The sequence below is a fragment of the Megascapheus bottae genome, chromosome 16 (assembly GCF_031878675.1).
Source record: "Megascapheus bottae isolate mThoBot1 chromosome 16, mThoBot2.hap1, whole genome shotgun sequence".
Lineage (NCBI taxonomy): Eukaryota > Metazoa > Chordata > Mammalia > Rodentia > Geomyidae > Megascapheus > Megascapheus bottae.
Genome location: NC_143524.1, coordinates 4,774,834 through 4,788,859, shown reverse-complemented (window position 1 = coordinate 4,788,859; position 14,026 = coordinate 4,774,834). Strand labels below are relative to the sequence as shown.

The window sequence follows — 14,026 nt, the reverse complement described above, 5'->3', positions numbered from 1 at the left end:
GTCAGAGATACAGTATCCTGTAAGAATATAGAATTTAGTGGCCATCTTTCCATTTGCCTGCTATGCAGAAGGGAAGAGCTGTCTACTGTGGCTCCCAGCCCCCAGTAGCTAGGCACAGGCGGGAGCCCTGGTGATGCAAAGCCCATCTCAGGCTGGAGAGGCTGTTCTTCTTTTTGGTCACAACCAAATACAAGTAGACATTGCCTTAGAGAGCAAGAGCTGTGGTTTGCTGTTGAAAGATTTGTTTTTTTTTTTTTTTCTGTTAAGAGAAACCGAACACTTTAAGCTTCCAGTTGCTGTTTTGGTGACAGATGAGGCATATGGTCATTTATTCACCCCAGGGGATACACAATGCAACCCAAAAATAGGTATTAACTGTAAGGAGATGGTCAGAAGGTGTAAGGCACCCCATCTGCTGAAGAACTGGGCTGGCTGTAGTGGTGAGTGTGCAAATCACCACCCCACAGACATATCTGACAGTTGCCTTTTTTCTTGCTGCCACTAGGTGATGCTGTTCCATAGTTTTTCCTTCTTCCCTGGTTAAAGCACACCAAGAATTGTATCAGGGGTTGTTAATGAGGACATGCAGGAGGGAAAGCCGCAACTTCTACCCAGAATTCCCTTAAGGAAAAGCTTGAGTCCTGCCATTTCAGATCAGTACTGACAGCACCTCCCCAGCCCTGCTTCATAGTGATCTGTGGGAACCCAGGCCACAGTTGATGTACTATTAGTGTTATGTTAGCATGAGGGCCCAGATGCTTTTCCTTACAGGGGACTTCAGAATGGAATGATCCTGTCAAATGTAACTGTCCCATGGACAGACTTAGCTACTAGAGCCAGAATAATCTTCAATGTAAGAGGCTTCTTCAAGGAAGAAGCCCAGGGTGTGGCTGAGGGAGGACTATTGCATACAGTGTTCAGGGGATGCCAAACAAATAAGATGTTAGTTAGATGAGCCCAATGCCCAAGAAGCATTAAGCATAGCAACTACTATATTATGAATACCTGATAAATGTTAGTTAAGTGTTGTTTTTAAGTCGGCAGGGGAAACTATTTCATAACCAAATGTTTCTGCCATGACAGAAGTAGGCTATAAGTTCTACAATAACAGAATTGGGATATAGATTTACAACATTGGGAGGGGGACCACCTGATTCCTAGAGCCTCATTAAGTAAAGGTGTCAGCCTAAGAGGCCAGTTAGCTCAATGGATATTAGTCTCCACAGTGTAATGACCTTTAAGAGCTCCTTATTTGAAAAAAAAAATGTATTTATGCAAGGTGAAATGTCCAAATTTGAATTGTTTTGTTTTGTGAGACAAGGCCTTGCCATTATAGCCCAAGCTGGCCTCAAACTCAGTCTTCTAAGTGCTGGGATTATAGACCTGTCCCATTACTTCTGGCCCTGAGTTTGAATCTTTTTTTTTTTTTTTTTTGCCAGTCCTGGGCTTGGGCTCAGGGCTTGAGCACTGTCCTTGGAGTTTCTCAAGGCTAGCACTCTACCACTTGAGCCTCAGCACCACTTCCAGCCTTTTGCTATGTATGTGGGGTACCGAGGAATCGAACCCGGGTCCTCGTGCATGCTAGGCAAGCACTCTACCACTAGGCCAAACTCCCGGCCCTTTTTTTTTTTTTTGTGGGTCATGGGGCTTGACCTCTGGGCCTGGGCGCTGTCCCTGAGCTCTTCAGCTCAAGGCTACTACCCTACCCTTGAGCCACAGCCCAACTTCCCATTTTCTAGTGATTAATTGGAGATAAGAGTCTCACATTCTTTAATGCCTGGGCTGGCTCTGAACTGTGATCCTCAGATCTCAGTAGCTAGGATTACAGGCATGAATCACCACGCCAGCCTGAGTTTGAATCTTAACACCATCATTCCACTGGTGACAGTGGACAAATTCTTCCTCTAGTTCTTCATATGCAAAGTAAGTGTAAAAAGCCCAGGACTGTGTGGATGCAGTGAGATCTTGTTAGTCAGACCTCTAGATACATGCCAGTTGATTGCTTTACTGCTTGGAAACCTATAGTATGTGTACACTGCTGTTGCTTTTACTTTTTTATTTTGGAGGAGTTTCAGTTTTTGACTCCTAAAATTGACAAAATCTGGATGCCTTTTATGTGAGTGCTTCAAGTTCTGATTCCCTTGGCCAGACTGTAGATTCTGTTATTCCCCTTCTGAGATTTCTATTTTGAAAAGCTCCATATGTCTTAATGTGGGTGTGGAACTATGGAATCTTTTTGGTCTGAAGATGCTTTGAGACCAGAAGAACAATACTGTGCTTTTAGATGGAGAACTTCCAGGAGGATTGGGAGAAGCATTCAATAATACATGTGAAAGGCTCTGTACTTCCTACCTTGCCTAGCCTTGCCTAGCATTGCCTAGGTAGCCTCTCAGCCTCTCGTCCCATCGCTGATCATTGTTGCTAATTAACTTTCTTTCTTTTTTTTTTGCCAGTCCTGGGGCTTGAACTCAAGGCCTGGGCACTATCCTTGGACACTTTTTGCTCAAGGCTAGCATTCTGCCACCAGAGCCACGGCACCACTCTGGCTTTTTCTGTGTTATATGGTACTGAGAAATCTAACCCAGAGCTTCATGTATGCTAGGCAAGCACCCTGCCAGTAGGCTACTCCCAGCCCCTTTGCTTGCATTTTTTAAAAATATTTTCTTGTGCTGATTAAGTAAATGCTCTACTCTTAAACTACAGAGCCATCCCCTTCCTTTCCTCTCCTTTTATGGTTGGGTTTTCAGGAGGCCGCCTAGAGTCTAGACTGTCTATTGCACGGTTGACAAAGCACTCTCAGCATTAGTGTTAGAGAGTGTACTTCATCACACATACCTTCCTTAGCCTACCAATGCCTGTGCTATAACTGTTGGGGCGTTGGGAGACACTGCTAGTGCTAAACATTTAGACAGCTGGAATGCTGTGAGGATGACTGTAGGTCTAGATTAAAAATAAAGCCCCTTGGAAGCCTGGAGGCTGCCTGATCTGCCTAGTTAGACACAAGCCAAGATATCTTAAGCCCTGAGGTTACAGGGTCTGACTAAGCTGTGTTAGATTTATCTTGAAGATTGCTTTGGATAGGAGTTCTCCACTGGAGATGACTTCTTCCTAGGGCGTACTTGTCAATGAAGGGAGGTATTTTTGGTTATAACCAATAAAGAAGGCTTCTACTGGCAGCTAATATATTTATTCAGTGACTGCATGATTGACAGAAAATAGGATATCCTGCATATTTTCTGCCTCCTTTGGTTCCTTAGGAGAAAGAGATTCATTGAGGCCAGTGCCTTACCAACATCCCCAGCCCACAACCCAAGCTACTCATGACTGACTTTGATATCTACTCAGACAGAAGCCATGTTAGCACATTGGGTTATCTGATTAAGTACCTATGCCTACAAAATAAACTTACTGTTAATGAGAAATGCCAATGATATTTGAAACAAATGGAGAATTTATACCTACATGGCTTTATACTAGTTATCTTTTTGCTTATATGTTCTACTAGAGAACTTTCTGCATATTTCTACCAAGCAAAAAACATGTGGTTATATGGATCTTTTTTTTTTTTTTTTTGCCAGTCGTGGGCTTAAGCTCAGGGCCTGAGCACTGTCCTTGGACTTTCTCAAGATTAGAACTCTACCACTTGAGCCTCTGCACCATTTCTGGCTTTTTTCTATGCATGTGGTACCGAGTGCATGCTAGGCAAGCACTCTACCACTAGGCCAAACTCCCGGCCCCTATATGGATCTTTTAATCTCAGAATGAAAGACCTGAATTCTGAGATTCTCCCTTGTCTGACAAGCCAGGGTGACCTCCTATGTCTTTTAGAGCAAGAGTGTTCACTGAATCAAGAACAAAGACTACTAGCAACTCTTCTAACTTTGAGCCCCTCTTCCCTAGTGACATCTGAGTCATAATTTCTGGGTTGTCATTGACATAATGATTTTTTAAAAATTGATCATTTTGAAGCTTAGTTTTCATAAAATATCTCCTCTTAGAAGATGAAAGAAAGCCCTAAAGGTTGAAGAATTAAGTGAAAATGTTTTAAGCTTTTCAATACCATTAAAAAAAAACAAGTTAGAGTGATAGTTTGGGTTTTTTTATTAGTGATAGAAATTATTGTAATTTTTATAGATGGAATTGGCTGCACTAGAAAAGGTCAAATCTACTTGGACTAAAAACCAAGACGACAGCTTGACCGAAACAGACACTCTGGTATGTATGGTTCAGTTTCCTATCTTAGCTACTCAACTAGTCTTTGTACTTTTAAAAAATATATGCAGGGGAACTGGGAGTTTGGCCTAGTGGTAGAGTGCTTGCTTTGCATGCACAAAGACTCAGATTTGATTCCTTCTTACCACATACATAGAAAAAGCTGGAAGTGGTGTTGCAATTGGGGCTGGGAGTTTAACCTAGTGGTAGAATGCTTGCCTAGCGTGAACGAAGACCCAGGTTCAATTCCTCGGTACCACATACATAGAAAAAGCAGAAATCACTGTGCATGGTAGCTCATGCCTATAATCTTTGCTACTCAGGAGGCTGACATCTGAGGATCATGGGCCAACCCACACAGGAAAATCTGTGAGATTCCTATCCCCAGTTAACCACCAGAAAACTAGAAGTGGTGCTGTGGCTCAAGTGGTAGGGCTCTAGCCTGGATCGGAAAAGCTCAGGGACAGTACCTGGGCCCAGAGTTCAAGCCCCATGACAGGGGTGGGGTGGGAGGTAAAAACATGCAGTCTCCCTATATATCACCTTTGTAATAACAATAAAAGTGACATGGCCAAGAGTGGAGCCTAGTGGTAGAGTGCTTGCCTAGCATGCATGAAATCTTAAGTTCGATTCCTCAGTACCACATACACAGAAAAAGACAGAGATGGTGCTGTGACTCAAATGGCAGAGCACTACAGCCTTTATCAAAAAGTATCCAAGGACAGTGCCCAGGCCCTGAATTCAAGCCCCAGGACTGGAAGGAAAAAAGAAAAAGAAAGAAATGCACTTGTACTGTGTACCTATGAGTGCCAAGCATGGCAGATACAAAGAAGTCCCCTCTCCAGGGGAAATCATCAGTGCATGCCTGAAACAAGGATTTGTGGAAGGTGAGGAACAGATTAGAAAGACCCCTGCTGGCTCACTTACAGGATACCCTGAAATTTATCCAGTGGAACAAGAGCTGGACACTGGCTAGGAAGGAGCTAGGAATCTACAGGATGCCATCTGGAATATGCTATGTGTGAACCTCATGCTAATACCTGCTGGTGATTGAGTGGAGTCCAAGAAAGAATTATTTTAGGCTTTCCTGTAGTAACTAACACCTAATTCTATATCTTGAATATGATAAAACGTTAAGCTTGATTCAATGTGAGTTTAAAACTTTTAATTAAAGTATTCTAAGCTGGGCGTGGTGGCTCCCTCCTGTAATCCTAGCTACTCAGGAGGCTGTGATCTCAGGATCACAGTTCAAAGCCAAAGTCTGTGAGACTTTTATTTCCAATTAATCACTATGTGTGTGGGGGTGTGTTTGTGCACAGACATGAGCAGGTACACAGCATACAGTAGAACAATTTTCAAATGGTGAGAGAATTAGGAAAATGAGGGAGTAGAGTATGGGGAGGGGATTACCTTAGAAAGGTGAATCAGGTGAGGTCAATAAAGACCTCAAATGCCCTCTGAGGCAGTGTGAAGCTCTTCACCTGTTGGAATCATGTCCTGATATGATTGTCATTTTGCTTTGGGAACACAGCCTGATATAAGTAAGCAGAACAATTGGAGACTGGGGAGAGAGGCTCATGAGGGTTGTTGAAAGTAGATGGGCATAGTGCCCCATGTCTATAATCTTAGTACTTGAAGCAGGATAATGGAGCTGGCTTCAGCTAGCTTATCTATATTAAAATATCTCATATTAAGCCAGGCACAGTGGCTCACGCCTGTAATCCCAGCTACTCAGGATGCTTAGATCTGAGGGTCATGGTTCAAAGCCAGTCCAGGCACTAAAGAATGTGAGATTCTTTTTTTTTTGCCAGTCCTGGGCTTGAGCTCAGGGCCTGAGCACTGTCCTTGGACTGTCTCAAGGCTAGAGCTCTACCACTTGAGCCTCAGCAACACTTTCGGCTTTTTTCTATGTATGTGGTACCAAGGAATCGAACCTGGGTCTTCGTGCATGCTAGGCAAGCACTCTACCACTAGGCCAAACTCCTGGCCCCAATGTGAGACTCTTATCTCCAATTAATCACTAGAAAATGGGAAGTGTAGCTGTGGCTCAAGGGGTAGGGCAGTGGCCTTGAGCTGAAGAGCTCAGAGCGCCCAGGCCTCAAGTTCAAGCCCCATCACACACACACACATATATTAAATGGAGCCAGGAATGCGGGAATGTAGTCTAGTGATAGAGTGTTCACCTAGCATGCGTGAAGCCCTGGGTTTGATTCCTCAGTACCACATACACAGAAAAGGCTGAAAGTAGCACTGTAGTGTAGCTCAAGTGACAGAGCACTAGCCTTGAGCAAAACGTGTCCAAGGACAGTGCCCAGGCCCTGAGTTCAAGCCCCGGGATTGGCAAAAAAAGATCTCGTATGAAAAACTGTTGGAAATACTCTAGGAAAGGCAGGAGCCTAGACTCCTAGTTGGGAGGAGGGAATGGGCATGGGGATGCCTAGTGGCATGGAGAGGAAGGTGGTTAGGCAGTAGTCGTATCTGCTAAGGAAGCTGTGGTCACAGCATAGATACAGAATGGCTCTATTCAACATGAGAAATGCAGCTACAAACTTCTCAGATTCCCCAGGCCTCAAGTCCTGGGAAGCTGCCTACGCAGATGTGGAGGGCAGAGCTGGACAGGAATGCATGGTGCCCATGACACAGTAGGAATGAACACCCAGTTAAGTTAAAGAACAATTTCCCCGTTAAGCTTGGTAAGAGTTTTTAGACCATGTGCTTCTAGGAAGACAGTGATTCGTGATGGTGGGGAAGGGTCTTGGCAAGGCTCTAGAAGTCAGTGGGTGAGAGGTAACCTTTTTTTCTTTTTTCATGGCAGGAAATCACTGACCAGGACATGTTTGGGGATGTGAGCACAAGTCTGGTGGTTCCAGAGAAAGTCAAAACACCTATGAAATCCAGCAAAACAGATCTACAGGGCTCTGCATCCCCCAGGTACTTCAGGCTACAGGGAAGCAGGTAGTATAGGCCTGCAAGCATACCTGGTGCCAGGTCTGTAACCTGTGGAGGGCATGGGCTGGCGTAGCTTTGGGGTTGAGGGACTGTAACCCTCTCTCCATCAGCAAAGTGGAAGGAACACATACTCCTCGACAGAAGAGAAGCACTCCTCTGAAGGAGCGACAGCTCTCCAAGCCACTGAGCGAGAGGACCAACAGCTCCGACAGTGAGCGTTCACCCGACCTAGGCCACAGCACACAGGTACTCACTGTCCCCTGGCAAGACCAGGTCCTCTAGACTACCCAGGCTTTAGTCTCTGTCTCTTGTCCTTCTTGGACAACTAGACAGAAGAAAGGAGGAATATTTGAAGTGCTGTGCATAAAAAGACTTCATGAGGAAGTAGCACTGTGGCTCAAGTGGTGGAGTGCTAATCTTGAGCACAAAGAGGCTCAAGGACAGCACCTAGGCCCTGAGTTCAAGCCCCACAACAGACATGCTCTCCCCCCCACACACCAAAAAAAAATGTGCGGGGAGCGTAGCCTAGTGATAGAGTTCTCCCCTAGCATGCTCGCAGCTCCAGGTTCGATTCCTTGGTATTACATACACAGAAAAAACTGGAAAGGGAGCTGTGGATCAAGTGGCAGAGCACTAGTCTTGAACAAAAAATGTCAAAGGACAGTACCCAGGCCCTGAGTTCAAGCCCCAGGACTGGTTAAAAAAAAAAAAAGACTTGATGAAAGACCCAAGTTAGAGAAGCCCACCACATTTATTTTTCACTGCCAGCGTGCAATTAAGGCTTCTGAGTGATTTGTGGGAGCAGAAGGCACAGGAATGCTGGCATTATCTCCATTATTGCCATTTCCCAGCACTTTCCAGTCTGAAGGTACTGGTAAAGAGCTGGAAAGAAACGAACCATTGGTAGTATCCTCTCTGCAGGCTTGGGGAAGAGTCCCTAGGTGTACAGCTGGCATTCCTTGCAAGTCCTGGAGTTAAGCAGCAGTGTGTTGACTTTCCCTAATAAATATTGTGAAGAGAAACGTTTGGGTCAGTTTGGCTTCCTGAGTTTGATGCTGTGACAGAGCTGCAAGCGAACCTGAGACTAGAATAGCCACGCTCCCTAGGTGTGGTATTGTCCTTGTTAATCACTGTTCCTAAAATACCCTTGTTCACTGTGAGCCCCATAAAATGCCTTCATGCTCATTATTTCTCTCCCCACTGCCCTTGATGCCATTCAAAGAAGTTGGCTTGCTGCTCTCACCCCTCTGCTTCTGCCATCCTGGCACCATCTTTGCCTTGCCGACTGTCCCCAGCAGGACTCCACAGTGACTCTCAGTCTGTTCTTCCTCATCTCTATTTTGGTCTAGGCAATGGGAGACTGTCTCCTTTACAAATTCCTGGTGTCTGCACTGTCTGAATACCTGTGCCAAGGGTTCTCCCCACCTTCACCCCTGGGTGCCTAACAGACACTCCTTACAGATTCCAAGAAAGGTGGTATATGACCAGCTGAATCAGATCCTGGTGTCCGATGCAGCCCTCCCAGAAAATGTCATCCTGGTGAACACTACTGACTGGCAGGGCCAGGTAAAGTATTGAGAACCTCAGTTCTTAACCTGAGAGGGGTCTGCAGATGGAGAAGCAGGAGAGGAACCCCGTCTATAAACCTCTCCTGAGCCAAGCCTAGATCAAGTTCCAGTTTAATATCTTTTGTCCAATCTATGAATCTTCAGTCACTTAACTTTTCTTTACCTCAGCTTCCTTATCTGTAGAAGAAAGAAAGAAAGAAAAGAAACAAAAGAAAAGGAAAATCAGCCAGGCACCAGTAGCTCACACTTGTAATCCTAGCTACTCAGGAAGCTGAGATCTGAGGATCGTGGTTCAAAGCCAGCCTAGGCAAAAAAAGTCAGTGAGATCTCCAATTAACCACTAGAAAACCAGAAGTAGTGCTGTGGCTCAAGTGGTAGAGCACTGGCATGGAGCTGAAAAGTTCAGGGATAGTGCCCAGGCCCAGAGTTCAAGCCCCACAGCTGGAAAAAAAGAAAGGGCGTGGGGAAGGGAGAGAGAGAGAAAAGAAACAAGAAAGAGGACCGGGAGTTTGGCCTAGTGGTTAAAGTGCTTGCCTAGCATGCATGAAGACCCAGGTTCCATTCCTCAGTACCACATACATAGAAAAAAGCCGGAAGTGGTGCTGAGGCTCAAGTGGTAGAGCTCTAGCCTTGAGAAAGTCCAAGGACAGTGCTCAGGCCCTGAGCCCAAGCCCAGGACTGGCAAAAAAAAAAAAAAAAAAAAAAAAAAAAACAAGAAAGAAAGGAAGATCAAGCAATAAATATATGGTCTGGGCTGCCCTTCTTCAACCCCCAGCAGGACGCTGTGGGTTAGGCAAGCACCTACAGTAACACCAAATCCTATAAGGTACTAGGGGCTATCCTTGGTTTCTGTGACAGTGCCTTGAAAGCAGCAAAGCAGATCTGCCTGTCTCTCACCATCCGCCCTATGATACCCTGGTGCCAGAGGTGCTAGACATGGGTGACATTTGAAGCCCCAAAATTTACCCTCCCACCTTTCACAGCATGCCCCACCTTTCCCTGCTCAATGAGGTTCTGCCCCAGCCTTGCAACCTGATGACCTTTGCCCAGTGTTGCCCAGAAGACAGGACCGGACTTGGCACTTGTGGGGACTTGCACTCATCTGCATCTCCGCCCTTTTTCTGTCACAGTATGTGGCTGAGCTACTCCAGGACCAGCGGAAGCCTGTGGTATGCACATGTTCCACCGTGGAGGTCCAAGCTGTGCTGTCTGCCCTGCTCACCCGGATTCAGCGCTAGTAAGTGCTCTGGCCTCTGGCATGCTGTTTTGGAATTCCAGCTGCCTCGTGTTCTTCTCCTGGCTTCATCAGAACAGGGCGTATGTAGCTGGGAAACAGCGGCAGGCTGTGGTGCTCAGCACCCAGAGTGGGCTGCTAACTTCTGAGCCTCTTGCCTCCTTGCCCAGACTCTTGTCTTGTCCCTTTCTTAAACTCATGCTAAGGAAAGAGAGGGTTTTAAAAAAGATGGTTTACCTTGTTCTGCAAGCTGTAACGGACTGCTTGATTATCAAGAATCAATGCTGGTCTGGGCTTGTAGCTTAGTGGTAGAGTGCTTGCCTAGCATGTATGAAGCCCTGGGTTCCATTCCTCAGTTCCACATACACAGAAAAGGCCAGAAGTGGTGCTGTGCCTCAAGTGGTAGAGTGCTGCTAGCCTTGAGCAAAAGAAGCACAGGGACAATGCCCAGGCCCTGAGTTCAAGGCCCAGGTCGGGGGGGGGGGGGGGGGGGAAGAATCAGTGCTTTCTTTTTCCAGGGCTTCTGAAAGGCCTGGAATCCCTTCCCATGCAACAGAGAGTGGGGGCGATTCCAGCTGACTGTGGGCCTCCAGGTAGCACTGCATGAAGAGTCCTTTAGCCCATCCCTGTTAGCCTTTGCCCTTCTTTCTTCTTCATGGACAGGTCTCTCCCTCTTGAGCAGTGCTATGGTTTATTGCCTCCCAGTATTGCTTAGTGGGTTTTCTTTCCCCTGTGGTTTGCAGAGGTATGTGGAGTCAAAAGCTTGGGACTTTCCCTGAAGGATCTGGGTAAGCTCCAAACATGGTATATGAAGACTCCTTTTCTCTCCAGCTGCAACTGCAACTCGTCCATGCCAAGGCCAGTCAAAGTGGCAGCTGTTGGAGGCCAAAGTTACCTGAGCTCCATTCTCCGGTTCTTTGTCAAGTCTTTGGCCAGCAAGACCTCAGATTGGCTGGGCTACATGCGTTTCCTCATCATTCCCCTCGGTAAAGTTGTGCAACATCTCAGAAGGTGTGGCAGACATGAGGCCTCTATAAACAGATCTAACTCTGTGGCAGCATGGGGAGTGGATCCCAGGACAGACGATCTAGGAGACCAAAGGCCAAAGCCATGCCTGGGCTGACTCCTCCCACCATTCCACCCACTAACCCGTTTACCTTCTCTGATTTTATCTACTAGGTTCTCATCCAGTGGCTAAATACTTGGGCTCAGTCGACAGTAGATACAGCAGCACCTTCCTTGATTCTGGCTGGAGAGACCTTTTCAGCCGCTCAGAGCCCCCAGTGTCAGGTAAAGGTCCTTGGTCAGGGAGTCCCTGCCAGGAGTACAGAACCTGGTTCCTTCACCCTGTAGCTCACTGTCACCCAGCCACTGTGTCAATTCACTTTCCCAGTGAGTGTCCATTGGTGGAGGCTCATCCTGTGTAGCCCTCCCTTCACCAGCAGTAAGAGGTTCTGCTGGGCTGGCAGACAGAGCAGCATGTAAAGAGGAGTAGAAAGTAGTCAGTCTCTAGATAATTGAGTGACACCGAACCAGCAATTGTCCTCCTGAACAACCAGTGGTAGTAGTGGTAGCATCAGAGGGAGGCTGAGATGGAATGAAGAAGACCATGTTTAAATTATGAGTGCTTTAATTCAAAGCTAAGAGAACTTCAGAGCTCTTTGTCTACCTCAAGCTCTGCAGGGCCTCACCTGGGTCCTGGGGAGAGGGAGGAAGAGCCAAGTGTTTGCTGAATTGTTTATTGTAGAATCACTGGATGTGGTGGGACGTGTGATGCAGTATGTGAATGGAGCAGCTGCAACGCACCAGTTACCTGTAGCTGAAGCCATGCTGACCTGCAGGCACAAATTGTAAGTCTGACTTTGGGAGATTTATTTAAAATTCATTGAATGTGCCAGGGACTAGTGGCTCATGCTACTAGAAGGCAAAGATCTGAGGATTGGGGTTTAAAGTCAACCAAGGCTGGACAGTCCTCTCCAAGACCATTACCTCTAATTAAACATCAAAAAAGCCAAAAAGTAAGGCTGTGGCTCAAGTGGTAAAATGTCAGCTTTGAGCAAAAATATCTCAGGGTCAGAGCCCAGGCCCTGATGAGTTCAAGCCCCAGAGCCAGCACCAAAAACAAATAGCATTAGGTGATCTAGGGAAATCTTGAGTCCTTCCATTTTTCACATTCTCTTCCACACTGCATTTCCTATCAGAGGGGCCCAAGAAATGTAAATATCTTAGCCTGCTTCCCATCTAGACATTCCCTCCGTTGTCCCATAGGCTTTCTCCTGCATGGGTTTGGGTTAATTCTTCCTCTGATGACTGAAACCAACCAGGGAAGCAGGCAGTATAGTTTGTACAGTCCTGTCCCTTCCCCTCACTCTGTCCACTCTTGCCTACATGTGATATGACAGGAATATGTGGTAGACTCCTCTGAGCCATTGAACAATGTGGAAAGCTTATTTCGCTGGCACTCTGTTTGCTTGAACCCACTAAATATAAAACTTCGCTGTTTCCCAACAGCCCTGATGAAGATTCCTATCAGAAGTTTATTCCCTTTATTGGCGTGAGTACTACCCTTCTCTGATCTCCCATCTTTCAGCCTTCCTGCCTTCCCTTCATATACAAAAATACGGTTCATCAGATTCAGCTAGAACAGTGGTCTCATAAGGATGGATTTTTGTCAACCCCCACCCCACCTCCAACAGGTAGATATCTGGCAGCACCTAGAAATGATTTTGGTTATCACAGCTGGGAACAGAGGTACTCCTGGCATACCATCCAGTGACATAGGACAGTCTCCACACCAAAGAATGATGCTGCTCAAGGGTCAGTAGTTACCCGCAAGGAGAAATACCGGCCCGGGACATGCTGGGCTGTTCAATCTTGGGATCCTTCCTTCCCAACTCATGAACTGTGCCCACATTCATCCCCGATCTCTCCTGTTTATTTCATCCACCCTTGAACTTGGTGCCTATAGATCTCTGTAGGAATGTCCAGAGCATGGTTTCTTGAGGACAAAGAGTGGCTTTTAAAAAGTAGAGCATGGCATTCCAAGGGAGGTCCTAGGATCGATCAGGCCACTGAGTTAGTGGATCTTCCTTTCTGAGTAGTGACTTTTTAAATAAAGGAGGAATCTTGTGGATGTCATTGGTGTCAGCTGTACTGGTCTTTGTTCATTTGGCAACAACTGGGCCTAAGATACATAGATTGCTCAGAGGTGTCTGCACCCCCCAAAAGAAGACTGGAAACTTGAGTTTTTCAGTCTGCTATTTTCCCTTCCAAGACAGCGGTATCCCTGTCTGTAATCCCAATCCCCATAGCTTTCAGAAGGGGGAGGGCAGAGCAAACAAAGGGCATTAACCCCTACTATCCAAGATCACTTTGCATCCAAGAATGTGAGTGTCCTGAGTGACCTCAGCTGGGGAAGTGAACAGCCCTCTTCAGGCCTTGCCAGCTGCCCTTCTGTAACACATTTGCTACGTGGTTCACACTGGGGCTATTCCTAGAGGCATACCCAGGCCAGGCAGCATAACTCAAGGAACTAGAGGCCTGAGTCACTGCTCACTGTGGTCTCACAGCCAAGTGAAAGATTCAAAATGGCAGATTGTTTTAAATAAATGTGCCTCAGTTGTAGTGTGTGAGGCCCTGGGTTTGATCGTCAGCATCTGGGGGGAAAGGAGTTGCTCGTAGACACGGACAGAATGCCTAGGGTGCAAAGAGAAGTCGCTAATCCGGGAAGCTCTAAAATGTTGATTTGTTTCTCTTGGTCAGTGAATAGACCCAGCCAGCAGTTCACCCAGGGTCTACTATAGGGAGGTATTTGGTCTCTGCTCTATCATCCCAAGCCAGCTTCTATACAGCTCTGCACTCAGTCTAGGTCAAGTGCCAGGTCATGGGACCTCACCAGCCACTCAGACCACAAAGAATAGTCACCAAGTTGTTTCTAGCTCAGAGCTTTCCTGGCCACAGGAGGGCCTCCTCCCTCCTCAAGAATTCTCGATGAGAAGAGGATAAATATGGTCAAAGTAAATAGTTTGTGTCCATGGAAATAGAACAGTGAAACCTATTGAAA

The 14,026-nt window shown here is 46.4% G+C and overlaps 1 protein-coding gene across 1 annotated transcript in view; it reads left to right on the top strand.

The window, feature by feature from the left end:
* The window catches only part of Pacs1 (phosphofurin acidic cluster sorting protein 1), a 111,638-nt gene that overhangs the window by 91,806 nt on the left and 5,806 nt on the right, over positions 1-14,026 (top strand). Inside the window, exons 11-19 of the mRNA XM_090347317.1 lie at positions 4,135-4,215; positions 7,028-7,143; positions 7,272-7,407; positions 8,623-8,727; positions 9,860-9,966; positions 10,795-10,949; positions 11,143-11,253; positions 11,711-11,813; positions 12,475-12,517. Coding sequence (XP_090203443.1) covers positions 4,135-4,215; positions 7,028-7,143; positions 7,272-7,407; positions 8,623-8,727; positions 9,860-9,966; positions 10,795-10,949; positions 11,143-11,253; positions 11,711-11,813; positions 12,475-12,517 — 957 coding nt within the window. The remainder of the gene's footprint in view (positions 1-4,134; positions 4,216-7,027; positions 7,144-7,271; positions 7,408-8,622; positions 8,728-9,859; positions 9,967-10,794; positions 10,950-11,142; positions 11,254-11,710; positions 11,814-12,474; positions 12,518-14,026) is intronic.